The sequence below is a fragment of the Vicugna pacos genome, chromosome X, assembly GCF_048564905.1.
Source record: "Vicugna pacos chromosome X, VicPac4, whole genome shotgun sequence".
Lineage (NCBI taxonomy): Eukaryota > Metazoa > Chordata > Mammalia > Artiodactyla > Camelidae > Vicugna > Vicugna pacos.
The window spans coordinates 113,097,196-113,124,403 of NC_133023.1; the positions used below are offsets into that span (position 1 = coordinate 113,097,196).

The window sequence follows — 27,208 nt, forward strand, 5'->3', positions numbered from 1 at the left end:
CCGCTCTGGTCCCAGGCAGCAGACCTTGAAAGACTCAAGGATCCGACTGTTCCCAGTAGTCTACCAGCATCCCGGAACAAAGCTCGAAAAGGATGTCTAAGAATACAAAGACATCCAGCAACCACCCAAGGGCAAAGGCTCAGTGTCTGACACTGAATCAAAAACTACCAGGGGATACAGAGCAGGAAAATCCAACCCTTAACTAGGAGTGAAATTGATCGCTGAACGGCCTCCAGATTGGAAAGGAAGAGGTAACACTGCCTTCATTCCGAGAAGACATGATCACGTACGGGGAACACCCAACGGCAGCTACAAAAGAGCTACTAGAATAAGTGAGTTTAGCAAGGCTGCAGGATATGACATCTTTTCCCAGGAGCCACCTCCTTCTAACTAAAGGCTTAAACCATGGTCCCAGCACTTTTTCTTCACTGGCCTGCTCTCAGGCCAGTGAGCCACAAAGCTCCTACTGTGGTGTTTCCGGGTTGTTTCCTCTTCTCAAGCAAACCAAGTTTTTAAAAAATTTTGCCGAGGCTGGGAGGGTTTTGCTCAGTGGTAGAGTGCCTGCTTAGCATACTCGAGGTACTGGGTTCAATCCCCAGTACCTCCATTAAGAAACAAACAAACAAACAAACAAACAAACCTAGTTACCCCCCCAGCCCCCAATTTTTTTTTTTAATTTTGCCGAGGAGACGCAGTGGTGACAAGGATGTGGGCAACCAGCATTCTGGTGGGACAGCACATTTTCTGGAGAGCAATTCCTCACTTCAGATTGAGAACTGTAAACATTTAACCAATTCTACCTCTTTTAACCTATCTTAAGAATCATTCATGCAAAGATTTATACACAAGAATTCCACTGAATCTTTACTTATAATATGTCAAAAATTGACAGTGATTTAAATGCTCAATAATGTTATCTTTTACGTATCCCTTCAATAATGCTTTCGAAGAATTGTTAGGGAAAAAAGTTCACGTTAGATGAAAAATATCAGGAAAAATGCTAAGCTTGCAAAATATATATTACTGTTATACATTTGGTATATAAATACGACTATAAAACTAAGGAAATGTTCCAAAATGGTGACAGTAGTTAATACTGAGTGACAGGACGTCTCTTCTTCCACATCTTAAACTGTCTTCAATTACGTTGTGCTATTTGAAAATCTGGGTCCCAGAACCTCCCCTCCAACCAGAGGACAAAGGCAGGAACATTTGGAGGTGCCACAGTTGAAAACGAATTCAGACACAGCATCATAGCTCAGTGTTATTTTCTGTAGTTAATAAGCATTTAAGCACCAAACCAACCAAGGGGACCCTGAGCGCCCAAGCGCCAGTACAGGCAAAAGAGGAGGCCCCACAGTGAAGTGGCTACTACTGTGGGGGTCACCCCCCTAGGAAGGATGCGCTGTCTAGGAAGGGACACAAGGTTTGACCTTAACCTCCTTCCCCCTCCCTGGCTTAGCGGGAAACAGGGGGCCCAAAGCGCTGCAGGGTCCGCATCACCAGAGCTAGCTGGTCCAGAAAGTTGACGATGGAAATTCGCAGGAGGCGGGAATCTTCAGCTCTCCAGCGGCTGAAAGGGAGGGAAAAAGAAAATCCAGTTGGAGGGAGGTGCCAAGTCCCACCGTCCCCGCCCTGCTCGTCTATGACCCTGAGCCCTTTGCCATCTCCCTTAGAGTGCCCCTCAGGTGGAGCTGGGTGCAGCGCACCGGGTCACCTCCCTAGGCCCAACCCTTGAGTGGCCCCACGTTGCCAATCGAGCGCCCCTCCGGGCAGACCCGGCCACCTGCCGCCCCTCCCCATCAGCCCCTTCTAGAACTTACACCGCCAGGAGGCTGCCGCTGACTGCGAGCTCCTTCCGAACCGCCCCTCGGTGGGGTTCGGCATCTGGGGCCAGGGACCCACGGGCGATCTCCGCCTCCAAGGTGGACGGGAAAGGCACGCCTAGGGCGCTGGCGAGATTCGGTTAAGGCACCATCCACGTGGCTTCTGTGCGCTGGGCCCTGTCTCCGGCCCCCCCTGACTAGTCCCAGCCCCTTCGGGGCCGCTTCCATCCCACTCCTGGCCCATTCTAATGCACCCCAGCCACCCCGGTGCCCCCTGCTCTCATTTTTTCTCCCCCCCGCCATGCCTGGCCCGTACCCCGCAGCCCGAGTCCCCCTTCTCCCCTTCGCTCCCTGGCTGCCCCTGACTCATCTGGTCCTCTGTCCCACCTCCCACAGCAGGCAGCCCCCAGCCCGTTCTCCGCTGCCCCCTCGGGCAGGATGCAATTCGTGCAGTCGGCTTCTCGGCCTTCCGGCCGTGGACATGGGGTTTCCGCCCGGCCCCGAAGTGGACTGTGCTGGCGCTACACGCGGAGCTCCGCCGGCTGCAGCGGCTGCTACCCCTGCGCCTCCGGGGCTGCCCAGGCCATCCTGACGGTCCCGGGCTCCAGCGCCGCCCGCCGCGCCGCCCGCGCTCGCGTCCGCGTCCGCGCCCGCCGCCTGCATGGCTGCCGCGCTCCGCCTCCGACTCCGCCCTCCGGACGCCGGTCGCCTCGCCGCGCCCGCCAGCGGCCGAGAACCCCGGCTCCCCCGTGAAGCCCCGCCCCCGCGCTGACTCCGCCCCGCCCGCCTGCGCAAGCGGTCCCTCCGCAGCCCCCTCCACCCTTGCCGACCCCACCCCCTTCCCCGCCAGACCACGTGTGAGGCCGCCGGGTGCCTGGCCCGGTTCACGCCCTGTCCGTTCCCAACGTCCCCGAGACATGTGACTCCACATGGAAGTGGAAGTGACTTGTGGAGGGGGGTGGGGTCGGATAGCCCCGGAGGGCTACCGCTCTGCACCCGGCCTCCGTCGCAGGTGTGAGCGGAAAAACCAAAGCAGGCGGTAAAGGGGCCGACCGGCCGGGCCGACCGGTTTGCTTTTTAGGAAGAACATTGAGTGGCTTGCGTGGACGTCGAGCCCGCCGGCGGGGACCCCCGCACAGAGGCAAGGAGAGAAATGACAGGGCCTGAACTAAAGTAGTGGCAGGGGAACAGGGCTAATGTCCTATGTGGAACATCAGAATGCAAAACGAAAATCGCTGGGATTCCAATTCAGTGAGTGACTGCGGATGTGTATAGGAATCCCAGGACAACATGCCAGGGTGTAAAATTACTCGTTCTCTCTGTGTGACGCCATCGTGGGTGATTTTAACTTCTTTCTTCTGTCTCCCGGCAAGGTTTTGAGAGCGACCTTACGTGGCATTTTTCATCCAAAATAAGGTTTTAAAGTGACGTGAAATTTCCGATGCTGATAGGCCTGTTACTTTTCTGTTGTCCTCCTTTGTAATCACAAGGAAGGACTTGACGCTGAACTGGATCATCAAATCCTGTTGGATCTCCCCTCAAAGTAGGCCCTCAATCAGCCCACGTCCCTCCCTCTCCATTGCTAGTTCCCAGGGGCAGCCCCCGTACCTCCCCGAACCCTTTGACAGCGTTCTGACTAGTTTTCCTCTATGCCAGCTCCTCTGCAGCCTGTCCTCCACACAGCAGAATCCGTTCTGAATGTCTAGCATAAGTCATGTCACACCGTGTCCCTGCTTAAAATCCTAAGACACTTTCCCTTGGCCCTTGGAATCAGATCCAAACTCCCTGTTGTGGCTTATAGAAGCCGGGTGTGACCTGGCTCCCAGCTCCTCCACCCTCTACCCCCACCTGCCTGCTTCCTCATTCTGTGCAGCCTCTGGGGCCTTCTCTCTGCTCCTGATCAAGGGTGCCCCGCCCCCAGCCCTTTCCACTTACTTCTATTTGGAAGACTCTGTCCCCAGACTTTCCCATGGCTGTCTCCTTCTTGTCATTAGGATCTTGGCTCCAGTGTCACTTCTGAGAGGCCTTCGGGGTCACCAATCTAGCACGCTATCCCCAGGCACACTTCATCACATTTGCCCATTTCAGTTTGCTGCATTTCTAATAATCTGAAATTAAAATTTTGTTTTGTTCACGTCTACATTGTTGATGGTACCTTTTCAGTGCAGTTTATGCAATAGGTGCTGTGTTGCCTGCCAGCTGAAACAGTATTAAGTACAAGACTCAACCACTGCCTTGGGCCTAGCACTCCCACAGGCAGGCGGTTCCTTCACACATATGGAACAACCTATGCACAAAGTTACTCACTATAACATAATTCGTAATAGAAAACTGTTGGGTACAGGGCACATGCCCCACAGCAGCAGGGAGCTGGTGAAATTCATTATGGTACAGTAGTCCTAAGCAGCAGTAGAAAACCATGAAAATCTCTAGTGAAAAATGAATTGATTTCCAGGATGTGTTGTTATGTGTAAAAAAAAATCAGAATGCAAAGGACACACACAGACACACGTACTTATTGGGGGGAAAAAAAAGATTCAGGACAGACAGAGAACCTGGAAACTGATGAAAATGACACGGGTATGGGACTTCCTGTAATACATCTTTTTGTGCAGTTTTGACTTTGAACCATGTAAATGATTTATATGTTCAAAAGTATATTTGAAAGAGTGAAAAAAATCAAGTGCTTACACTGAATAAAAACAAAAGCCAATGAGCCTAACTGCATGTCCAATCGATAACAGAACCACAGAGAGAAAATAAGTCTGGTACCTTTTAAACTCAGCCCTCTGTGCTCCCTTCACGGGGTATATCCCAGGGACAGAAAGCATTGGCTTTACTCTCAGTATGTCTGTTGGTGGTGGTGACAGTGCTGAGATGACTGTGAAGCTGTCTGGGGTGCACTTTAAGGTAGACTCTCTCCGGTAGAGGAAGGGAGTAAGTACACCGACAGATCGAGCTGTGGGGAACATGGCTGTGGAATGAGGGAAGGTGACAAAGAAGTGTGAAGCTGGGTTGGAACTGGGGGTTGCAGTATGAACTCAAAAAATGTTTGCGAGTTTTGTCCAGTGAAAGAGTCTAGAAACGACACCCCAGTAGCAATGAACGCACCCCGTACCAGACCTTGGTTCTCAACACCGTTCTCCACTGAAAGGAACCAGAGGTCCTTGGAGAAATGGAGGATTCTAGGTTGGGAAAGGCAAAGGTGGCCTCCCACTTCCTGTCGTTGAAAGCCTGGCCACGTGCTGTTGCCATTTGTCCAGGGGAAATGTGGTTGCTGAGGGGCTGCTTGGTGTGGATGTGAGTGCTGAGAGGGAAGGCACTGTACCTTCCAGTCCCGCTGCTGCCAGCATCTGTTCCAGATGCTCAATACATGTGTGATAAAAGGATGGAAATGAGGTGTCTGCAGGGCAGCCGGGAGCTGTCTCAGAGTCACATCACCAAGATGTGGCCTAAGACTCCTGAGAGAGTTTCTAGGAGTGAAGCCCAGAAGTGAAATGAAGCGGGACAAGCTGCCCTACGGGAGTGATGTCAAGCCAGAAAGGGTCTGAGGGAAGCCTTGGAGCCCCTAACACTAAGAGGTGGGCATGGTGGGGAAGAACCAGCAAAGGAACCGGAGAAGGCGTGAGCAATGAAGTGGGAGAAAAAGCAGGCAAGTGAGGGCAGAAGAGGACAAGAGATGAAGAACTCCAGAGGCACTTGGTCACTCCAAGAGGGCTGTGTGGACAGGGGAGGCCATTCAGGCTGCACCCTGGAGGGGGCTGGGGGTTATTGCCTCTCCTGCAGGCTTTTCGAGGCCCAGATACTTGAGGCTAGCCACAGCTGTCGCATCTGCTCCTGGTGGGGCCCTGCCTGGCTGAGCATCGGTCCTGTGGGACCTACTGGAGTTGGTATGGCCCAGTTTCACCCAGGCTGTATACAAAACCTGCAAGATGCCAGTAAATTGTGGGCACAGCTCATCTGTCACCTAGGCAATTCCAACTCAACGATCCCCACCCCAAAGGAAACCCTGCTCTCGGTGGAGTCCACCCCTCCCCCTCTGCCCCTGGGAAGTGACAGCAGAAGCATCTTGTTCCAGGTGCCAGACCGTTTCTGAGAGCTGGGCCCTTCACTCATCTTGCTGTCTCCCAGTGGCACTATGATTACAGTGGGCACTGCAAGCCACACCATATCCCTGGGGAACTGTCTCGAGGCCCCTCCACAAGGGACAGACAGTGGCCAGGGGACAGGAGGTAATGGGTGGGTCGGCATCCACCTCCGAGGCAGACACTGGGCTCAAGAAGTGCAGTGCCTGAGGGAACCATTCCAGCCGCCGTTGAAGGGTCTCAGCACCTGGGGCCTGCTGGTGCCTCTGGGCCACCCCCAGCATCCAAGGGCAAAGGCAGGGTCATCCCGTGCCCATTCCATCTTCACAGGAGTGCCCAGTTTCCTTTCCTCCTGGGCCCCTTCCTGCCTAGGCCCTCACATCTCTCACCCTGCAGCATTTCCCCCTCTCCTGTCTTCTGTCCCCTGGCCTGGCCTGCCCATCCCTGTCCTGCCTTAGCAGGCAAGCTTCTGGCAGTAGGGGTCCCCAGTCACTGCCACGGCCTCTCCCCCTCCCCACCTCATAGCAGCTTCTTGCCCCACATTACCAATGACCTTCTTGTCACCAGCACCAGGGGAGGCTCTGTCCTGCCCTCACTTTGCTTCTGGGCAGCACTAGACAATCCCCGCCCTCCTGGAGGGGCTTCTTGGCTTCTGACACAAGCTCTCCCTGTCGCCTTGTGCTGGGGATGCTCCTTGGCCTCTACAGTGTCTGCAGCTGGTAAAGTTGCTTAAGGCCCAGCCCTCTCCTCTCTTTTCATGAAGCCATCTTATCTGTCCTTACAGCTTCTGGGACGTCACGTCCACAGGTAACTCCTGAACCTCACAGAAGGCTGCTGAATCAGCGTGGGCCTAGCTCACAGTCAGTTTGGCCAGTGAGGTTCCTACCACACACTCTGAAGACCCCACTCCATGTCCAGAGTCCCTGACCCCCGTGTCCAGCTGCTCAGCAGATGGCTCCCTGCCATCAGATGGCTTTGTCACTCCCAAGTCAGGAGGCACCGGCACGAGGGACTCAACCATCTATCTCTAGGGTCTGTCCAAAAGGCATATCTGTCCATGTCACTCCCCTGCACTGGGCCAGTCAGCCCTCCCTGAGGACCTGGCTTTTGTTGAGAATCTGCCTCTCCCTCCCACAGCCCATCCCAGCCCCGGCCAAATGATGGAGGCACTGCCGGTTCTGACCAGTGAAAGGACAGCATTTATTTGCTGGGTGCATCTGAGAAAGAAGCTACACTATGGGGCGTGAAGGTGCTCCTTGCTGGCTGGGATCGAGGGATTTGGTGGAGGCTGCAGGCAACCATCTTCTGATCCTGAGGCGGAGGCCTGGGATGAAGCAGACGCTGCAGAGTGCAGAGGGAGGTAGGAAGAAACTGGGTATTTGGTGAAATTGTTTATCTGCTGCCAACACCCCTGGACTTCTCAGTTTTGTAAACTGACATGTTTCCTTTCTTGTTTAAACCAATTGCCATTATGGTTAAATCAAGGATTGGAAACCAAAAGCAGCCCAGCTAATACAGTTCCTTTCAGGTCAAAGTCAAAGCCTCACATTCACCTTTAGCGGGACTGAAAATTTCAATGTAAGTTTCCTGACTGGAAATGAATGAGAGTGCATGCAGGTAGGTCTATTGAGTGAGCTGCCAGAGCCCACAGGCTCCTAAGGGGCCCTGCGGTTGGACATTCCCAGCTCTCGGGTGGGGCCAGGGGCTTCCATCTGCCCTTCAAAGCCTTTGCCCATCAGGCTTCGGTCCATCTTCCCAGTCCAGGGACACAGCGTTTACCCCACGAGCCCCAGGCATGAGCACAGCTTCCTTCAAGCCTCAACCGACCCTGGGTACCCTCTTCCAAGGAGTAGGTGCTTAGATGGTCTCTAGTGCCCACCTGCCAGGCAGGGTGAGAGGACCAGTGGCACCAGCCCGTGTTCCTGCCCCTTCCCTGGCACGCTGAGGTCCCCTGGTCCCCTCTCAGGCAGCGACTGGCATGCCAGGGAAAGTTCCTGTACACATGAGTGGAGGCAGGGCCATCTCCGAGCTGTAGGGGAGCGCAGGGTGTGGGTGCCTGGCGGAGGCCTAGCTCTGGCACCGCCTTGCTGAAATAACCTGGAGCCAGTCACGTGTCACCCCTAAGGGTCGAGACCTGCCTGTGTCCAGGAGAAGATAAGCAGGAGTGGCCAGAGAAAAGCTGTGACATTAAGGGCCAGGACACCCCAATTCTGGGCCACGCTTGGCCATCGCTCAGCTTCTGGCCTTAGCGTGTTTATGGGACACAAGGGGGAGGATCGCTGCAGACTCCTTCCCCGGGGGGAGGGATAAAGGAAACTGACTGAGGTTTAAGGAGTGGCCCTCACTGTGCAGAGTCAACGGCTGGGGATCAACACAGCACAGGGACTTGCCTAAGGCCACACCACAGAGCTGGGTGACGTCTCAGACTCCCCCACCTGCTTTTCCTTCGTCGGGTGCACACTGGTTGCAGTAGCTGAGGGGACCCCGTGGCTGGCTGTCACTTAGCCTCCTGCCCATGCTGGACCTGCCAGAGGTCAGGTGACAGGAGGGGCAGCAGGGGCCAGTTGCTTCCCCTTTCAGGCCTGGAAAAGTAGTGCTCAAGGGAGGGTTTCTTCTCAGTGGGCTAAATGGGAAAAGCCATGCCCATCCCTCAGAACCCTTCCAAACAGCCCCTTACTCCTGCTCCCCCTGAGGCACTTCTAGAAGCTGGCTGCACTTAGATTCTGGCTCCCCCACTTCACCGCTAGGGGCCTCGGCTGTCTCACCTTTTGTGCAAAGTGTGGGCGCAAACCCAGGTCAAGTGATTTGAGCGGTGCCTGGCACCTAACAAGAGCTGGGTCCGGGTACCAGGGTACCCACCAGCTATTATTATTATGAGCCAAATTGCAACATGAGAACACATTTAATGCTACATGCAGCTTGTGGCCTGGCCAGGCTCCTCCCCACACTCCGAGAATCCTACTTGGAGAACCCCTTCTCCATAGCTGCTGTCACTTCGGGGTGTAGAAAGCGGCCAGCCAAGCGTTCGATGTCATCCAGTGTCAGGCGGCTCAGGGACCTCTCATAATCCTGAGGAGAGAAGGCCAGAAGGATTTAGGGGTGTGAGTAGGGGGTCCACGGTGAGAGGCAGGGGCCAAGAGCAGCTGGGCCGGAAGTGTTAGTCCCGGGCCACCCTTCTCACCCTCTGTAGTTGGTCCAGGACTCTGCTGGCATCTGCAGCACTGAAGTGGCGGGCCAAGACTTTGGAGATGAGCTGCCAGGCGGCCGGGGTTGGGGGCGGGGCCTCGGCCAGTCTCCGGGCGGTGCTTTCTTCCAGTAACACCTTCTCCAGAGGTTTGACCACTAGGTTGAGCTTGGAATTGGGCCCAATGCTGTAATCGGAGAGTCTTTTCCCATCTGCCCAAGGGAGATTGACGGCGTTGTGGCCCACAGCGGTGGGAATGACCTCCAGGAGCCCAGGCCGAGCGCTGCAGCATCTGGCTGAGGATGCCGGCTCCCCGGGGGTCAAGTGGCCAGAGCCCCATCCACTACACTGCTGCCCAGGCTCGGCCTGGACGCCCCGTCCCTGACTTCCTACGTGGCTCCCCGGGCGTCTCCTCTCCCCAGTTACCTGCCAGGGCCTTGCCCTTGAACAGCAGCCGCTGCTGGCGCACGGGGACGTTCAGCTTCTCGGACACTAGATGTTTCAGCGTGGACACCAGCTCGTCCTCCGACACCTGGCCAGGCCGAGGAGGGGGAGGCAGAGGTTGAGCCGGCAGGGGGCAGCTCTCCCGGCCTCCCTGGCGCGGCCCGCCCCGTCCCCGCCCTTGGCCCGGCCGGGCGCCCGGGGCCCGACTATGCGAGCCGGCCCGGAGGCGGGGGCCTGGCGACGCTACCTGCAGGCTGCACTCGCGGCCCTGGAGCGCCTTCACCGTCAGCTGCATGGCGGCCACGGCGGCGTCCACTCCGGCCGGCGCGCACCCTAACCGCCCCCCGCCGCGCGCCGCCGCCCCGGGCGCGCGCCGGAACCGCCCGCCGCCGCCGGAAGCCGCTAGAGGGGCGCGCCCGGCGCCGCCGCCCCGCCCCGCCCCTTCCCCCTGCCCCCGAGGAGTGCCCTCGGCCGCGCGCCTCGCGGACGCGAGGGGTCCGTCCCGGCTGCAGCTCCCCGCGGCGGCGGTGCCGGGAAGCCCTCCCGGATGGGGCGGAGGAACCAGACGCTGGGAGCTGGGACTCGCGAAGAGGGCGGGCCTGGGTGCTGGCGGAGCAGGTCAGCGCCGACGCCGATTCCCTGTCTGAGTCTGTGACTCCAGGGAGTCCACAGATGGCCCAGCCCTGCGAAGCTTGTCCCACTGCCCGCGGGCTTCCTACCGCCTCCTTTCTGGTCGACCTGCAGAAAAGCAGCTCAGCTTGGGAGCGGGCAGGGGAGCCAGGCCTCTGCTCTTACCAGCCCACCGTTCATTCTAGAGCAGAGGCCCAGCTCTTAGAGAGGGGAAGGAGGGCTGCGAGAGGAAGTCTGCGCAGGGGTCACCGTGTCACCCAAGCAAGTCCTCCACCCTGGCCCACCCACACCCTTCCTTCCCCCACCCGCCTGCCTCAAAGGGCAAAGACTGGAAGGGACTCAAGCTTGCTTCTCTCTTTTATTGAAATATATTTTCTGGGCAGTGCCCACCTACGTAACTCAGCATGGCCTCTTTGGCACTGAAAGCTGGAGAATAAAAAACCGGTAAAAAAAAAATAAGCCTGGATTTTTCTGAGTGCATAGTGCATGAGAACTAAAGGCCTTTGGTACACAAGAACTGTGGGGACAGTGAGCAGAGGCTGGGGGCTGGGGCTGGCGAAAGCTTGACCCGGGGGCCTCAGGGGAGTGCGCAGACACTGCTGTAGATGAAGTGGCCAATAACTAAGGCCAGCATCTCCGAGGTACCACTCAGTGCCACAATGAAGGGGGCCTGGGAGGCGTAGTCGGCTTGAAGGCGGCGGAGGGATAGCTGCAGCATGGCCAAGGCCAGCAGGCTGTTCTGCACCCCTACCTCAATGCTGACTGTCCGCCGCTGGGCCACTGGCAGCTTCAGGCATGTGGCTAGGCAGTAGCCCACCAGGAGGCCAACCAGGGGCACCGTGAGGCCCACCAGCACAATGGGCAGCCTGATGCCCGCCAGGATGAAGACCCCCATGCGGTAGGCCAGGAAGAGGCCGCCCAGGAGCAGCACGAAGCTGAAGGGCTTGATGACCTGTAGCAGCAGCTGGGAGAATTTGGGGAGCTTGGACTTGATCACCACGCCTGCTGCTATGGGGATGGCGATGAACAGCAGGGTCCCCAGGATCTTGGAAATGGGCACGTGGAGTGTTTCGTGGATGCTGAGCAGGCGGCTGTAGATGGCTGAGGACAGTGGCAGGAAACCAGTCGCGGCCACCGTTGAGATGAAAGTCATGGAAATGGCCAGGGTGACATCCCCTCCGAGGAGGAGGCTGAAGAGGTAGCTCCCCCCGCCGCCAGGCGACGAGCAAGTGATGATGAGGCCCAGAGCCAGGGCATTGGGCAGCATGAAGACCTTGGCCATCAGAAAAGCATAGAAGGGCATGACCAGAAACTGGCCCAGGAGGCCTAGCAGCATGGGCTGTGGGCTCTGCAGGAGCCCCTTCAGAACCTCCAGCTCCACTTTACACCCAAATGAACACTTATTGACAAAGATAAGAGGCAGGAGCAAGTAGAGTATCGGGTTCTCTGAGAAGTGGACCAGGTCAGTGCCCAGGGTGGCGGGGGTGTCTTCCGCAGGTGAGACCTTGATGCAGAAATCTCTCCGCTCCTCAATCAGGGTGGGCGGGACCTCCCGGGGGTCCACAAGCTGGATGTGGAGTGGGGCTAGCCCAGGCAGCCCTGAGTGGATGCTCACCACGAAGCTGCCCCCACTGCCCCAGGTTATGGCACTCACATTTCTGATGCTCAGCACCTCTGTGTCCAGGGAGGTGACCCTCAGCATGGGGCCAGGCCCGGTCCCGTGGCCCTGGCCTGGGTACTTGCTTGAAATTACGATGATGCCCTCACTCTCCTCCGGGAACTCAAACTCCATCACGGAGCCATCCCCAATGCTCAAGTAGCGGCCCCTGGGCAGGGGCACGGTGTGGCCCAGAGCGGTGCTGAGGTTGGCACTGGCTGTTCCCCGGGCTTCCCACAGCAGGCTGACAAGCAGCAGGGTGGCCCTGAGCACACCTAAGGGGCCTGTGCAACCACCACCCCTTCCCCGGCCAGGCCACCGTGGGTAGCTGGCCCTGCCCCTCCTAAATACCATGGCTCCTCCAGGACGGTGAGCCCAGGCCCCCTGCGGCTTAGGAGAGCAGCCCTGCTGGTGCTGTTGAGTGGTCCTGAGGAGGGTCCATGGGCGGGGCCTGGCTCTGTGTTGCCTCTCTTGATGGCAGAGCTCTTCCTGAGGAGAAGGGACACAGAGAGGTGGCTGGTGAGGGCCTGCAGCTGTGAGCCCAGGAGCATGGGGATCTGGAAGCCCAGTGCTTGGAGACTCAGCCTGGGGATGGAAAGGGAATGCCTAGTGCTAGCTCTTGAGTGCCATTTGGCTGTCCCCTCCCCAATCACCACAGCCTCAGCTTACCATCCCTCACCCAGAGGGGCCACCTACAGATAGGAGTTCTCGTTCAGCCTGCGGATAGATACCTGCTGGTTTCCCTGGGGTTGCCCAGCATGGTGACCATTCAGAGATGTCCTGATACCAAGGGATTTGGGAGTGCCACCCCCAATCCTGTTACCACGAGCCTGTTCCCCACCAGCTCTGAGATGCAGCTACCACAGGGCTGCAGCAATACCACAACCAGGAAGAAATCCTTGATGACCCAGGATAACAAGGAAACAAGCCTGATGAGAGCAAAGCGTGCTGATGGGAAACACTGGCTTGGGTCAAGTCTGAGAGGCCATCAGAGAGCAGGTTGGGGCATTTGAGTGTCATCTGCCAGGCAGAGAGCAGCTGGTAAAGTGGTGTGGGCAGTGGGTGGCCAGGCGCCAGGGGCTGATGTCCACCAACATGGAGTTGTGAATGGTAATGTCGTTCGTGGCTATCTGGCCCACCCTACCTGCTGATAGTGGTGAGATGGGGGTTCTGGGAGGGACCAGATCCCCTCTCCCCTGGGAAGTTGTCAGAAGGGGCAGCAAGAAGGGATCAGGTATGGCCACATGTCCCCTGGGGGGACTCTCCCCCTTCTGTCAGAGCTCCCACCCCTCTGGCAGAAGGAGGAGTCCCAGAATTTGAGCTCCTAGAGCTGCTGTGCCACATCTGAGAGGCTCTGCTCAGAGTCCAGGGTCTCCTTCCCAATGCCCATATGCACCCCTACCAGAGCCTAGAACTACCAGTGAGACTATGAGTGTTTCTAGGGGGGCAGGGTGCCTCACGGGGAAAGGAGGAGGTTTGTCTCCTTCCACTTCTCAATGTAGGCAGCCAGCACCCTATTGTCACATCACCTGCAGGAACTGGGGCAGCCAGGGTGGGGACACAGTGGGTTTTCATCACTACTGATTGACTCATGCCTTGCATTATCCCAGTCCTGGAAGAGACTCCTGCTTCTCTAGATCCTATCAGTGTTTGGCCCTGACCCCACCCCTCATCTGAGACTGGGAAGCAGAGGCAAGGAGGTGGTGGAGGGCCCGGTAAGCAAAAGGCTCATCCTGGGAAAGTCCCCTTCCACCCCCTTGGGATGCCATGGCCTCTCCTGGTTTGGAGTTCGGGTCACTTACCCTGGATGCCATGATCCAGCCTTGTGTCCCACCGCTGAAGAGGGAGGCGGGAAAACCAGAGGGAGTAAGAGAACTAAAGTGGAGGGGAGTCGCAGGGAAAAGACGAAGGCACCCGGAACTGAAACCACCGCGGTGGTGCGAACCCGTTCAGAAGGGAGAGGGGGCTAAGGGCCATCCACCCTGTCCTTCTAGTACTGCTGGTGGCTTTGAGTCACTGAGTCACTGCGTGAGGGGTCTGGCCCAGATGCTCACCATTTTTGCCTGAGGTGCCGGAAGTTTGAGCAGATGCACCCCAAGGGAAGGGAAGGAACACCGGGCCGGCCTCTTTTTCCGCACTGGCCGAGTGTGCGGTGTCAGGTCAGTTGGCAGTGCTGACCCGGGGCTCCTCCCTTACCTGGGAGTCCGGAAGTTGTCGGATCAGGCACGATCAGAGCTCGGGCGTGAATCGGGAAGGGAGAACGAGGAGCGCGCCGCCGCCAGGTTTGCGCTGCCGCCCCAAAACCCGCAGGCCGGCGACCGGCCAGGACGGTCCCGGGGTCGCGGGGTCCCGGGGTCCCTCAGACCACTCCTAAGCCTGGCGGCTACGCCAGGCCTCACGAACGCGCGGCGGCGGCCCTTCCCCGGGGTCCCGGCCGCCCGAGCAGGCCAGCGCCGAGCCCAGCCGGGGCTAGAAGCCGCCTTCCGGCTGCCTTTCCTGGCCCGAGGCTCTCACCTGCCTCCGCGGCCCAGAAGCTCGGGGCTGGCGCCAGCGCCTGGCGGGCCGGCAGACGCCTGTAAGCAAGGCCCGCCAGGGCCCCGCCCCAACCCGGCGAGATCCCGCCCCTCGCACCTGCTCCGCCCACCAGCGTCGGCTGGCTCACCTCCTGCGGCTTGGGCCAGTCCCATTCGGATGTGACGTATATGGGAGCGACGAGCGCGTGCGCGGGCGGGCCAGGAAATTTTCCGGGTTCGGGTTGGTTTCCATCTGGCAGGTTCTCGTGTGGCTGCCGAGCCGCCGGTCCGAGTCTTCTGTGGTCGCCGCCAGGGGGGCCCGCTCCGGGTAGGGACCTCAGTCATTCCCAGACACGTTGCGACCTCTGGGGGCAGCGGGACACAGGCTTAGCCGTTAGCCGAGCTAGGACGCCAGGGGACTGCTGCTAGTGGTGGGAGCCCAGGGTCAGTGTTTCGGCCTCGTTCCTGCTCAGAGCGCCCAGCCTTGTGGCTCGAGGGCCTAGCCCGACCGAGTCGGACTCCAGAGCCCTTGCTTGGCCTGGTTCCAGCTTACTTCGTTCAAGCATTGACCGAGCGCCTATTTGCACACTGTAATATTAGTGGACTTATCCACCTTTCAAAACTGTTTGGGGCCACCAGCAAGGTCCGGAGGCTTCACGAAAAAGGAATGCAAACAGATGGCGTAAGGAAGGGCAGAAAGGTGGTGAGGGTGTAGAACATGGACATGGGAAGTCAGTAAGCAAGTGTAGAATTGAGGGGCATTTGCATGTTCCCAAAGGCTGCTGGGCAACTGCAGTTGGTCAGGCAGCGGGTCAGTCGCTTCTCACTGCTCTGGAAGAGCCTCTTGTCAAGGGCTGTGATGGAGGCCAGTGGTGCCCAAAGTTACAGGTACTTGCCCCCAGGAGGGGCACAAGACATCATTGAGAATGTTCCAAAAGACCCACAGCATCTTTACTTTTATTTAATTATTCAAATAAAAATTGTAATAATTTAAAGCCTATTAATTTAAACTTATTTAAATACATTTTACTTATTGCAATATTGTATTTGTGTTATAAAGTTTATATTATTAGGCACATATGGTATGTAAGCAGCCGTATATGGTGGGGGTGCACATTCAGGAGGGTTTATGTCAGTTATCAAAAACATTCAGAGGCCATAGCTGTAGGCTGTTCTTGATCCTCAGTGAGGTGTAAGCCATTTGTGTGTGTGGACTTGGTGTCCTGGAAAGTTTATACTGTTCCTCTCTAATGGGGTTGAGGGGTCCTGATGGAAGCAGGCTGGCACAGGTATGAGGGTGGAGCTTAGCACCTGCTGTGTTGAAGACGGAAGTTTGGAAAAGAGCAGTGGGGGTGGTGCTGTCCGAGGATGGGGGAAAACTGGCCAGAGGGAGAAGGAAGATGGGTCAGCCCCAAGAGCGGAGGATGGAAAACCTAAAAGATGTCTTCTCCCTTGAGGAAACCTGCATTTTTATATTCCAGCTGAACAGGAATTGGTGTGAGAGGTCAAGGAGAGCAAATGTAATTAGAAGACTGCTCCCCATTATCTCATTCCCTTCAGCCCTCTGAGAAGCCAGAGTGGGCTGGTGGGGTGTCTGACATGAGGGAATTTAGAGGCCTCTGCAGGGAAAAGGCATGGCTAAAACAAAGGCAAGAGAATGTTTGTAGTTAGTTTAGGGGATTAATAATTTACCCCCAAAAGCCGGAAGGGCTGTCTAGGAACCAGTCAAGGATATCCAGTTCCAAAAGAGATGTCATCTGGACTGAGAGAACAGACGAAACAAATGATAGTGACAGCCCAAACTACAGAAATGCACTTCAGATGGGAGACCTGCCACCATATTATTAACAGGGTCACAGTGATGATGCTGACAGGTGTGCCTACCTCCTGCTCTCCAGGCAGGGGCCTCCAGGAACACTCTGTGATAAATAAGCATGCACGGAAGGCATCTCTGAGCACAAGGATGGGATGCCTTTGGTGTTTACTGGGAAATGTCACGATGACGTATTTTTTCATACCCAGCAGCAGGTCACAGCACCTTAGTTTTCTTTGGAGGAACCATCCACCATCTCTCATCCACTCTCGGGACACACGGTTTGCGTGTTTATGACTCCAATGCTGACCTCTGGGGCAGGCACAGGCCTGGATGTGGCCAATCAGAGCCACACAGAATGAGATAAGGATAAATGCATAATCTAATGTGGACCAAGGTGAGTTAGTCCCTGGGACTTGGGCTGGAACTACTGGGAAGTTGGGGGCTCTTTTTTGCTGGAGTTGCTGAACTGGGACGTCTACTATTGCTCCCCTACCTGGGGAAGACGATGTGCTTGAAAAGGAAGCAAATAGAAAATACAAAATTTTTCTTAATTTTTTAAAAAAGCAAAAATAAATTTAAAAATTAATTTAAAAAAGAAGAAAAGGAAGGAAATATGGAGAAACCCTGGCAGGGGAGGACTGCAGGACCCAGAAAGATGTGCCTCTGCTTTGGAAGGTCGGGTGGGCTGTGCTGCACAGCAGTGTCAAGTCCTAGCCTGTGTTGGGCCAAGAGGGGGCCGCAGCTGGCCTGCTGTTTCCATCTGTGTGGCTCTGACAACCGCCAGCATGTGATGTATTGCTAGGCCCAGGGCGCAGGTGATGAATGTCCGGGGCAGGTCAGTGGTCACAGCAGCTGTTTAAAGAGGCACCTCACGCACCTTGCAGCCTGCAGCCAAGGGCTGAGGCCAGTTTCATTTGGGGCAAGCTACTAACCTTGTGGGGCCTTACTTATCAGGCTTCTAATCTCCCAGCTCCAGGGAAACTTTCCTCTGCGCACCAGGGGCCATTTCTCTTCTCTAAACGAGGGTGATGGCAGTTTGCTGGGGTTGCTGTGAGGACTGTGCAGGTAACACGTGCAGATGAAACATGTGTCCATCTCTATGGCAGCCCTGATGGGTACATTGAGATTCATTAGACTATTCTCTCTACTTTGGGGGACATTGAAAATTTTCCATAATGAAAGGTAGAAAAAAATGAATACATGTATGACATTATAATGTACTCGTCATTGCTTTGTCAGACCCACAGACTGTACACCACCAAACGAGAACCCTAATATCTACCCTGGGCTTTGGGTGAGGATGTGTCAGTGAGGGTTGGGTCTGTGGGAGCTGTGTACTCTCTGCTTAACTTTGATGTGAGCCTAAAACTGCTCTAAAAAAGTAAGTTTATTATTAAAAAATGAACATACATGAAGCTTCTGCCACAGAGCCAGGCTGGGTTTCAGCTGCTGTGATCACCAGTCCCTGGTGAGTGATGTAGGCCCTCCGCACATCTCCCCTTCCTGTCCCTTGTCCTCCTGGGCATCCCTGGGCCTCTCACTCCTGTTTCTGACCCCAGACCACTTCTGTGCTCCCATGTACTTTTCCAGCAAAACTCCATATAGTTTCTTGCTGGTTCACACCCAATGAGGGGAAATATTACTATAATCTGCGAGAAATGTGAAAGAGCCCACGTGACTTGGCCTTTTGTAGACCGGATTTCAAAGGCATCTGAAGTGGAGTGCTATGAGGAGATCTGCTAGCTCTGGAGGGAGGCTGGGAATCAGAAGAAGGCACCTGGATTGGTTTTAAACCCCATCCCTGTCCCTGCAGGCCGGTGCTGTGTCTGAGGGAGTCAGCAACTTTCCTGCAAAGGGCAGAACCGTCTTTCCCTTGGTGACTCGGATACCAGCTGGGGAGCCTCTCAACTCACCACCTGAATCACATCTCGGCCACAGTGGGGCCTGTCAGTGGCAGGAACCCTGGAGACAAAGGCTGCCTGCTATAGGGGTAGGGGGAGGCCAGCTGAGCCTCTGGGACGTTTCCCTCCCCCAAGGACCCCCCCCCGACTCCCCACTTAATGCACTTCATTCTTTTGGGGCCACTGATTTATTAAAAGGTCACCTAGAAGGTGGGCCCTCTGACAAACCGCAGGAGCTGCCACCTGCTGTGCCAGGGACCGTGATCAGGCTTGCCAACTCACCACCCTGCTGGCTTGGCTCCAAGGCAGCCACCCCTTCCCACAGAGAGTGAGGCTGGAGGCAGCCAGGTTCCCCAAGCAGCCACCAGGTGTGGCTCACCAGAACGAATCACATTAGGTCACAGAGCAGTGACCCACTCTGGGCTGAAGAGGTTCTGGAAGATGCCCCAAGTGGCTGGGCAGCTGCCACCAGACTTGGGGCTGCAGGTGCCTGGGAACTGGGTTGGGGATGAGCAGGGGAGCAACTGCAGGAAAAGGAGACAGGTACCTGGGGTCTCCTGACAAAGTGCCACAGGGCTGGCCATGCAGCCCACACCACTGCTCACGGTCTGGTCACAGGTTGCTGCCTCAGAACCCCGATGTGCTGGGGCAAGAGAACGTTCCTGGCTGGCCCCGGGGACCAGGCTGGGAGCATGCAGCCTCCCTAGTCCCGTCTGTGAGCTTGGCCGCCTAGCTGGCCGTGGTCCTCCTTGGGATGCAGCCCTCCATCTCCAGCGCCTCGGGCCAGCCTTCATACTTATTGTTGTGCTTGCTGTTCCTCACGTGCTGTGGGTTGGCGGGAGCAGGAAGTCACCGTCTTAGCCCTTGGGCGCGGCAGACAGACAGAGCTTCCAGTCCCCTTGTGCTGCTGGCAATCAGGCGTGCTCTCAGGGCGCTCTGTCTGTCCCAGCGTCTCAACTTTCTCATCTCAAAATGCCAATAGCTTCACTAGTGGCGGGGGGGGGGGGGGCGTCAACTTCTTTGAACTTATGGGCCTGGCACGCACCGAGATGGTAGGGAGGGAGCGTGTGTGTCCCTGCCCTCGCCCAGCCCGCAGGGAGAGCAAGGCCAGAGGGGTGTCTCTTCTCTGGGGACTGAGCTGCTCTTTTTGCAGTCAGAGCCTTCCAGAAACCACTGGATTGGCCTGTTTGCCTTGGCCTGCTGTGGGGAGCAGGACTTGGAGGCACCATCCCTTTCACTGGGCTGGGAACCTCCCAAAGGTGAGGATGGTGCATGGGGAACAGCTGGCCAGAGGGCAGCCAGGGAGGTGGCTGTGCAGTGTGAACTGGGGTCCTGGGTGTCGGGAGATGGCATGGGCCTGAGCATCTTGAAGATGTACAGGAGGAGGGTTCCTTAGCTGTGAGTCTTGCCAGTGCAAAAGCTTTGCCATTCAAAGATTCTTTATGGTGAAATCCACACAGGACAGGAAAGATGAAAGTTACTGTCCTTCCTGTACAGACAGCGAGGGGGCCAGGGCTGTCCCTGGGGGTGCTGGTGGAATTCAGGGAAGGCTGAGGCAGGAACAGAAAGGGGGCTCAGAGAATGCAGACAGAAGGGGCGGGCAGACCACCCTGGGCCGGGAAGCAGAGGGGCCAGGCTTTCCCCAGGTACCTGCTCGAAGGGGCTCTTGTTCTGCACACCCTTGGCCCCTACAAACACCCAGCTGTCCCGGAAGGCCAGATCCTTGACATTCTTGCTGCCCAGATCACTGAAAAGCTTCCTGGTCTCTTCATTCATCCTGCCGCACAGAAGGAAGAGATGTGAGCCATCACCGAAGAAGGGCCAGGCTGAGGCCGTCCTTGGCAATCACTTACTTGGTGGCTGGGTCATCGTAGGAAGCCACAAATACCAGAGTGCCTTCATGCAGTGGCCGAATAAACTTCAGCAGATCGTTGACATCTGGGGGCACAGGTACCATGGGACATGATGCATCAGGCACCACTGAGCAACCCTCCCCCACCAGCCCCTGCTCTCCAGATGAGGACACCAAAGTAGGGATTGGGCCAGGGACACATCCCAGCAAGGGTCTCCAGGTGAGCATAGGACAAAGTGGTATAAGAAGCCAGGGTCCCTCCTCCCACCTTTTCTGAACCCAAGAAGGCTGGAGACTCACCTCCCGCCCACATGTCGAAGGCCCGGGCCTCGATGAGCTCTCCACTCACCCCTGGGTTGAGATGGAGAGATGGGGTGCAGCTGGGTGAGCCGCCAGAGCGACTCTGATTCCACCCAACCACCCTGACACCCCCAGACCAGGCTCAGGACACAGCAGGGGTCACTGGGTGCAGCCCATCTGGAAGCTTTTCAAACGCCCCCCCCATTCGTGTCCACCATGTCCCTTGTTCAGACAGCTGTGACCCTCCAGGTCACATGCTTTTGTTCACTGGGTCACTTCTGCGGAGCCTTCAACTCGAACAGACCTCTTCCCAAGCCTCCTGGGAACCCTGGAGGAGGGCGGCAGGTCACGGCCCGGCTTTGCTTTCTTGTCCAAAGTCTGACCTCACATCACGGGGAGCTCACCGTTCACCAGGGCGATGTTCAGTCCACGGCCCACATTGTCCTTGACGCTGCTCATGAGCCTAGTGGGGGGACAGAAACTTCAAGTGGCATGTCTGCTCTGCCTTCCCTGGAACGGCCCTGGGGCCTTGCAGACCCAGCTTCTGGTAACCGCTCCCCTCCCACCCTGCCCCCCCCATCTACCCCAAGGAGCTCACATCTTGTCCTCCAGACAGATCTTGGGTCCAATGACGTTGGCAGCCCCGCTGACCATGCGGAAGGCTAGGTGCTCCTCGGGACACGGCTGAGGCAGGCCACATTTGTACCTCCTGGCCCGCGGCTCTGGGTGGGGACAGCAGGGGTGACCCATGGGTCTGGCCCTGGGGGAACCTGAGATCTGAGAGGGGGAGGTCACGACCAGCCCATAGGGAGGAACGAGAGAGCACAGAGCAGGCACTGGTCAGTGGAAGGGATGTGGCTCAGGCCAAGGCCCGGACACTTTCATGGACATGCTGCATCCCACTGGGGCTGGCCAAGGGCAAGGTGATAGGGACCCCAGGGAGGCTTTGCTGCCATTGGTGGGAGAAGAGTAAGGAGGCAGGAGGGCTGGCCAGGGCTATGGCCCTGCCAGAAGCAGAGTGCAGGCAACGAGGGCAGTGCAGGAGCCCTGGAGAGCACGGGATCCCCTCAGGCAGAGGTGGGAGGGCGGTGAGAATGGTCTCTGTGATGGGATGAATTGTGTCCCCACAAACAATGTGCTGAAATCCTAACTCCCAGTACCTCAGAAGTGACCCTATTTGGAAATAAGAGTCCTTGAAGATATAATTTGTTAAGATGAGCTCATCCTGGAATAGGGTAGGCCCTAAATCTAATGACCAGTGTCCTTATAAGAGACAGAAGGAGGGGGGAGGTTATAGCTCAAGTGGTAGAGCACGTGCTTAGCATGCATGAGGTCCTGGGTTCAATCCCCAGCACCTCCTCTAAAAATAAGTAAACCTGATTACCTCACCCCCCCAATAAAATAATTAAATAATACGATAATAAATAGAACATTTTTTTAAATGACACACACACAAAAGAGATAGAGGAGGAGACAGACACAGAGGAGAACTCCATGTGAAGATGGAGGCAGAGGCTGGAGAGATGTGGCCACCAGCCTGGAGCACCTCCCAGAAGCTGGGAGAGGCAGGAAGGGTCCTCCCCTGGAGACTTCAGAGGGAGTGCAGCCTTCCATATCTAGATTTCGGACTTGGAGCTTCTGGAACTGTGAGAGAATACATTTCTGTTGTTTAAGCCACCCAGTTTGTGGTATTTTGTTATGGCCGCCCCAGGACATTGACACAGATTTTGATATTGGGAAGCAGGGAGCTGCTGTAACAAATCCCTAAAAATGTAGACATGGCCTTGGAACTGGGTAATGGGTAGGGGCTGTAGATTTCCATGTGCATATTAGAAAAGGCCCTGAAGAGACTGTTGGTAGAAATATGGACATTGGAGGTGATTCTGGTGAGGGCTCATGAAGAGAGAGGAGCAGTACAGAAAGTTTGTATCATCTGGGAAAACATACACCATCGTGACTGAAATGGCTCTAGAAATGTGAATCCTGAAGTTCTGGGAAGCTCTCAGACAGAAATGAGGACCATGTTATTGACACTGGAGGAAAGGCAGTCCTTGTCATAAAGTGGCAGAGAACTTGGCCGAATTGTGTTCTTGTGTTTTGTGAAGGTGGGACTTGTAAATGCTGAACTGGGATATTTACCGGAGGAAATTTTCAAGCCAAATGTTGAGGGTATAGTTTGGTTTCTCCTTGCTGCTCACAGTGACATGTGAGGGAAGAGAGAGAAATTGAGACAGGAATTGTTAAGCATAAAGGAACCAGAATGTGAAGATCTGGAAAATTCTCAGCCTTATCTTATTTCAGGAAACAAGAAAGCATGCTCTGGAGAGAACACCCAGGTTGGACGACAGTCTGTAAAGGGCTGAGGCATGTCAGCAGAAGTGGGAGCAGAGAGATGAGGTTATCTAGGAAAGATCTGGAGGACCCTTGTGTCTTACAGCTTAGACCCTTATAAACTGCACAGGAGATCAACAAGGTTTTTGAGAATTTTATACCAGTAGGAACACTGCCAGCCTGGACTGAAAGAGACAGAGAAAGGATGGAAGGAGGAAGGATGATTCCAAAGGCAGATCAGTGGCTACAGAGGCCAGAGTTGGCACAGGCCCAGGGGGGTGGGCAGGATCGTCCCCTCCATTCCAGAGCCCCCTCCCCCTGCACCCCGCAGGCCCAGGGATTCTTCTCATGCTTTGAAACCTAATGACATTTGCCCTGCTGGGTTTTGGACTTGCTCGGCACTGATGACCCCTGTAACTCCTTCCATCTCCTCCCTTTTGGGATGGGAATGCCTGTCCTGTGCCTATCCCACCAGTGCATTCTGGAAGCAGGTAACTTGTTTTCTAGGTTCACAGCATGCATGCAGCTCCAGTGGGCTGTGATGGCACATTTGAGGAGGGATGAATGGAGAATAGAAGCCCTGGAGGACTGGGGACAGTCAGGGGTGTCACAAAAGTAGTAAGAGGGGCAGGTACAAGGGAAGAGTGGGGAGGTGACAGGAACCTTACCTGCAGTCACCGAGTTCTCTGGGCCTGTGGGGACAGAGAGTTGTGTCTGTTAGCGTGGAGGCTCCCCAGGGCCCGCAGCAGGGCAGCCTGGCCCTATGCCATGAAGTCAAGGTGGAGGGTCAGTCAGGCTCAGGGGCCAGGGTCTAAGCCAGGCTGACCTTGGCACGTTTGTTCCTGCTCAAGTCTAAATGATGTTCAGATGCAAAGCTCTCTGCTCCGGGAAAAGGGTAAATTGGAATTGTAGAAAGTACTTAGATGACGCATCACCAGTAACAAGGCATGGAGTCCCCTCCCCGTCTGAAAACCCAGTGGAAATTCCGCAGGGGCAACCAGGGAGTGTCATGCCCAGTGTTCAGGAGAAGCCCCGCCGCGCCTCACTCAGGTCCCACTGATTCCACCTGAGCAAAGGATTCTAATTAGTAGGGATTGGTGTTTGGAGCCAAAGCAACTGGGTGGCAGGGGGAAGGCTGTGCTGGGTGCCAGGAGACAGGCTGAGGGCAGATGGAGGTGGCCTGCCGGATGGTGTGGAAAACCCAGGCCCCCCAACCCCCACCCCGAGCCTCAGCCTGCAGGCCCAGGTGGCCGCCCTGGCGGGCCTGGTATCGGGGCAGGGGGGAGTCCCACACTCACTGGCGAAGAGTTGCTGGATGCGAGGAAAGCCACTGCCAGGCCCACCCAGGAGGATGCTGACGACGATCCAGGTGAGGCCCACAGCGATGACCAGGGCCACGATGCGGAGCGGGCCTGGAGGCAGGGCAAGACAGACACGGGCCAGGCCGCCTCAGATGCCAGGGAGCTCCCAAATGACCCTACAGCCTCTCCTGATGGCTCAACCCGTCCCCTTGGGATGGAGTGACTGGAGACCACAAAGGTGGGGACCTGTAGCCATTTCCAGGTGTGAGAGGGGGCCTGGAGCTCCTGGCAGGTGGAAGGAGGAAACTGCGTTCCACCTGCAAGGCTCTCAGCTTGGGTCTCCATGGCAGGTGTGAAGGCCGGTGTGGAGGGGCCTTCCAGCATTCACTGTTCAAGACGGCTCAAGAAGGCCCCTAGCTTCCTGCCTCTGAGGCTACCAGGATTTTGTGCCCCCCCCATCTTGTCCTCTTTTCCTCCCGTTATGATGGAGAAGGAGGTTCCTACTCCTTTTGAAAATCAGTCAGTCCTCCCTTCACCTGCTGTGAGCTGGAACTCTGAGCCCTTCCCCCATCCCCCTGCTCAGGTTTCTTATAATAGCGATCATCTTGTCTACTCTTTCCCGTTTTCAGCATCTTCTGTCCCGTGAAAATGCAGAAGGGAAGGCCTCCTTCTGAATCGCATACCTAGCCAGCCACTGACCTGTCTCTCCTCCCTTTCTCTTCCATGGAGGCCCCTCCCAAGTCATCAACGCTGCCTCTCGCAGTAGACTTACCCACCTTCCCCCAACTTACTCCAGTCTGGCCTTGCCTCCGTCACACCCCCCAGGACAGCTTGTGGCCAAGACCGCCTGTGACCTTCTTGGTGTCAGTGTCCTGGGTTCCCTGTTGGCCCTCATCTTCCTTGTCCTCTTGGTCGGCTGCGCGGGCCCTCTTGCTGAAACCCTTCTCCAGTGTCCTGCTAGCGTTCAGGACGGCACACACGAACCCCATCTGGACACTCCTCGATGCTTCTTGCTTAGATGCCCCTCCTCCACGCTCCCCTGGAAAGCTGGACTTTCCCAGGCTTCTGTCCCAGGCTGTTCTCTCTGTCTCCACTCTCCTCCTTTCACTGTCTTTACACCTTTGCTTATCTGCTGCCTGGCTTGAATTAACCTCCACAGACCAGTGACTCTATTTGCCTGCCCCAGCCCTGAGCTCTTAGTTGTCCAGGTGACAGCATGGCTGGCACTGGGTTCATATCCAACCCCAGGGTCACTTTAGTCAGCTCCATCTCCAAGACCACTGCTGCCATGCTCCCTGGAGTCTCTCCACCACAACTCATTTTGGAAACGGCAGCCAGTAATCCCAGTTGGGAGAAATCGACTATTGTAATCCTCATCTCACACCTTGGGAAGCTTAAGTCCTCAGAGGTGAAAGGATCTGCTCAAGGTCATAGAATGAGTCTTTCTGAGGAGTCCTCCATTTCTAAAACCAAACCCAGTGGTCCACCCCTGCCCTTCCAGACAGAGTTCCGGACACCTGGACGTCCGGCCGGGTCTCCTTTCCAACTCCCTCCCGTTCACTGTGGAAGCCACCCACCTGCCAACCTCATGTCCGCTTCTGCTGGATTGGGGCCGCCGGCAGGTGCACTGTGTGGGGACCGTGCACTCTGGGGTAACAAAGCAGAAGAGCAGGTTTGGGTGATGAGCCTGTGCTGGGCCCCCGCTGCCGGCCGGGCGTGATTGGTGCACCGACTTGTTCGTCCAACTACCTGGCCAGGCTCCTCGGGAACGCGGAGAGAAGCTTTGCCGGTACAGGAGGGGCCTCGGGAACCTGTCGGCTCAGGATCGTGCCCACCGGAGCCTTTGGGGCTGGGAAGTGGAAGTGGTTCTGCCGGAGGCGGGCCCCTCTGGTGGGAGGCCCAGAGCTCAGGTCGCCCCTTCCGGCCTGGGGACCGGCGACGAGGGCTGGGCCGGCCGGAGAGTTGCCTGACCGTGGGGAGACGCGAGCTCCTTCGGGGGCCGTCCTGTCAAACCAGCCGCCCCGCTTTGCTCGGCGTGGTGGAGCGAGGGAGCTGCGCAGCGCGGCCCGAGAGGCCCGGCAATGGCGGCCCGGGGCGGGAGCACAGCCCGCAGGCGCCACCCCCGCCATCCATCTGCTGGGGCACAGCAGCCCGGCCACCGAGTGGGAGCGGCCGAGTCGGCCCCGCCCCCGGCCCCGCCCTGGCGTGCGCCCGCTGAGGCTGAGCTGGCAGGCGGCAGGGTGGGCGGAGCCCCACTCGGCCCCGCCCCAGAGGCCTCCCCTTTGCGGTGGGAGATCCCCGCCTTCCCAGGCTCCGAGGGCTCGGGCCATGCTCGCGCTCTGCCGTCGGGTTTCTGAAGCCTAGGAACGGGCGGATGGATCTGGGGGCGTAACTAGAAATTGTTTCAAAGTTAACACGTGTGCCTTTCAGAAAGCTGGGGGCACAGAAGAGGGAAGACAACAGAATGTGGCCGGCCAGCCTTCCGTGCGCTCCTCCGGTGCGGCGTTTCCCAGGGGGAAGCAGGCTCCCGCCTCTGGCGATGGGAAGGGCGTCTCCACCACCCCCCCCCGCCCCGTGGAAAGAATAAAACCATACGAGCATCTCAATAGATGCAGAAAAAGCTTTGGATAAAGCTCAACACCCACTTACGGGAAGTTCCTGCCGGCTCCTCTAGCCTCCCTCAGGAAGGCGCCCCCGACCCTACCCAATGCGCCCTGATCCCCCACAGCCCTGGGAGAGCTGGGGCCACCCCTATCAGCTGCACCCAGCCTTCTGGAGGGCAGCAGCTGGGCGCCCTGACGATCACACAAACAGCCACGCCCTCTGACCCAAAGACCCCGCTTAGGGGGAGCCTTCCTGAGGAAAGAGCCCCAAATACAGACAAGGCTGACAGGGCCAGGCAGTGACAGCGCTCTGGTCAGCATTCAGTAGTAGTTCCTACACTGGCAGACACAACGCTCCCTCATTTTCCCCACCAAGATCAAGGCGCTAAGTTTCAGGACCCTGGCCTGGGGTTAGTGTTTGGAATCTGTCATGGAGTGAAGGATCAGGGGTGATGCTGACCATTTGCCAAACTCTCAGGTATTTGTGGGCAGCAAACTCTGGGCACCATGTCCTCCTCTGTGGTCCTCCCAGCAATGCTAGTAGTTGTGGGCCCAGTGGAGGAAGCTCCTGACTACTCATGCTCTTGGGTTGCCAGCCAGGCGCAGGGCGTCTGCCAGCCTACCTGTTCTTAGAGGGCAGTGCTTACATCGCACTCAGAGCAGGCATTTTGGAAAGGTTGTTTTAATGAGTCCCCCAAGGGGCCAGAGGCACCTCCACCAACCCAAGGGACACCATAGCAGTGATGGCCGGAGGCCTGGGATTCA

At 56.8% G+C, this 27,208-nt stretch overlaps 4 protein-coding genes and 1 long non-coding RNA gene across 9 annotated transcripts; 1 reads left to right on the forward strand and 4 right to left on the reverse strand.

The window, feature by feature from the left end:
• Nucleotides 1-1,251: 1,251 nt before the first annotated feature.
• Nucleotides 1,252-2,586, reverse strand: LAGE3 (L antigen family member 3). The gene is made up of 3 exons (XM_015252170.3): nucleotides 2,269-2,586; nucleotides 1,824-1,952; nucleotides 1,252-1,573 (listed from the first exon to the last, which is right to left on the reverse strand). The coding sequence occupies exons 1-3, from the start codon at nucleotides 2,487-2,489 to the stop codon at nucleotides 1,459-1,461; spliced, it is 465 nt and encodes a 154-aa protein (XP_015107656.2). The 5' UTR covers nucleotides 2,490-2,586; the 3' UTR covers nucleotides 1,252-1,458.
• A 4,501-nt stretch (nucleotides 2,587-7,087) lies between these two features.
• UBL4A (ubiquitin like 4A) lies at nucleotides 7,088-9,980 on the reverse strand. Of its 2 annotated transcripts, XM_031675437.2 has the most exons (5): nucleotides 9,787-9,980; nucleotides 9,522-9,627; nucleotides 9,093-9,307; nucleotides 8,874-8,980; nucleotides 7,088-7,252 (listed from the first exon to the last, which is right to left on the reverse strand). In XM_031675437.2, exons 1-5 carry the CDS (start codon nucleotides 9,832-9,834, stop codon nucleotides 7,141-7,143), a joined length of 588 nt encoding a protein of 195 aa, XP_031531297.1. In that variant the 5' UTR covers nucleotides 9,835-9,980; the 3' UTR covers nucleotides 7,088-7,140. The 2 variants fall into 2 exon arrangements, with proteins under 2 accessions (XP_031531297.1, XP_031531298.1); XM_031675438.2 differs by lacking the exon at nucleotides 7,088-7,252 and having other exon boundaries at nucleotides 8,795-8,980; nucleotides 9,787-9,974.
• A 528-nt stretch (nucleotides 9,981-10,508) lies between these two features.
• SLC10A3 (solute carrier family 10 member 3) lies at nucleotides 10,509-14,405 on the reverse strand. Of its 2 annotated transcripts, none has more exons than XM_015252430.3 (2): nucleotides 14,023-14,405; nucleotides 10,509-12,315 (listed from the first exon to the last, which is right to left on the reverse strand). In XM_015252430.3, exon 2 carries the CDS (start codon nucleotides 12,178-12,180, stop codon nucleotides 10,747-10,749), a length of 1,434 nt encoding a protein of 477 aa, XP_015107916.1. In that variant the 5' UTR covers nucleotides 12,181-12,315; nucleotides 14,023-14,405; the 3' UTR covers nucleotides 10,509-10,746. The 2 variants fall into 2 exon arrangements, with proteins under 2 accessions (XP_015107916.1, XP_072812925.1); XM_072956824.1 differs by lacking the exon at nucleotides 14,023-14,405 and adding an exon at nucleotides 13,881-14,015.
• Nucleotides 14,406-14,551: 146 nt separating this feature from the next.
• LOC116279343 (uncharacterized) lies at nucleotides 14,552-18,100 on the forward strand. 2 transcript variants are annotated; one of them, XR_012067641.1, is made up of 3 exons: nucleotides 14,552-14,667; nucleotides 16,365-16,549; nucleotides 17,969-18,100. It is a non-coding gene; the product is annotated as an uncharacterized lncRNA (long non-coding RNA). The 2 variants fall into 2 exon arrangements; XR_012067642.1 differs by having other exon boundaries at nucleotides 14,579-14,667; nucleotides 16,362-16,549.
• FAM3A (FAM3 metabolism regulating signaling molecule A) lies at nucleotides 17,525-26,008 on the reverse strand. 2 transcript variants are annotated; one of them, XM_072956825.1, is made up of 10 exons: nucleotides 25,590-26,008; nucleotides 25,418-25,487; nucleotides 23,838-23,951; nucleotides 23,208-23,231; nucleotides 20,807-20,930; nucleotides 20,613-20,671; nucleotides 20,209-20,259; nucleotides 19,910-19,994; nucleotides 19,707-19,833; nucleotides 17,525-18,881 (listed from the first exon to the last, which is right to left on the reverse strand). In XM_072956825.1, exons 2-10 carry the CDS (start codon nucleotides 25,428-25,430, stop codon nucleotides 18,786-18,788), a joined length of 693 nt encoding a protein of 230 aa, XP_072812926.1. In that variant the 5' UTR covers nucleotides 25,431-25,487; nucleotides 25,590-26,008; the 3' UTR covers nucleotides 17,525-18,785. The 2 variants fall into 2 exon arrangements, with proteins under 2 accessions (XP_072812926.1, XP_031531300.1); XM_031675440.2 differs by lacking the exons at nucleotides 25,418-25,487; nucleotides 25,590-26,008 and having other exon boundaries at nucleotides 20,807-20,985; nucleotides 23,838-23,949.
• Nucleotides 26,009-27,208: the final 1,200 nt, after the last annotated feature.

Coding starts and splice junctions, on each gene's coding strand:
- LAGE3 (XM_015252170.3), bottom strand. CDS start 2,489: ATGCAGGCGGCGGGCGCGGACGCGGACGCGAGCGCGGGCGGCGCGGCG. Junction 1,953..2,268: donor AGAAGCCGACTGCACGAATT/GCATCCTGCCCG, acceptor GAATCTCGCCAG/CGCCCTAGGCGTGCCTTTCC. Junction 1,574..1,823: donor AGCGGCAGCCTCCTGGCGGT/GTAAGTTCTAGA, acceptor CCTCCCTTTCAG/CCGCTGGAGAGCTGAAGATT.
- UBL4A (XM_031675437.2), bottom strand. CDS start 9,834: ATGCAGCTGACGGTGAAGGCGCTCCAGGGCCGCGAGTGCAGCCTGCAG. Junction 9,628..9,786: donor GCCGCGAGTGCAGCCTGCAG/GTAGCGTCGCCA, acceptor CGGCCTGGCCAG/GTGTCGGAGGACGAGCTGGT. Junction 7,253..8,873: donor ATGGAGAAGGGGTTCTCCAA/GTAGGATTCTCG, acceptor TGCACTCTGCAG/CGTCTGCTTCATCCCAGGCC.
- FAM3A (XM_072956825.1), bottom strand. Junction 19,834..19,909: donor TACGATGACCCAGCCACCAA/GTAAGTGATTGC, acceptor TCTGTGCGGCAG/GATGAATGAAGAGACCAGGA. Junction 18,882..19,706: donor ACAAGAGCCCCTTCGAGCAG/GTACCTGGGGAA, acceptor GCCAACCCACAG/CACGTGAGGAACAGCAAGCA.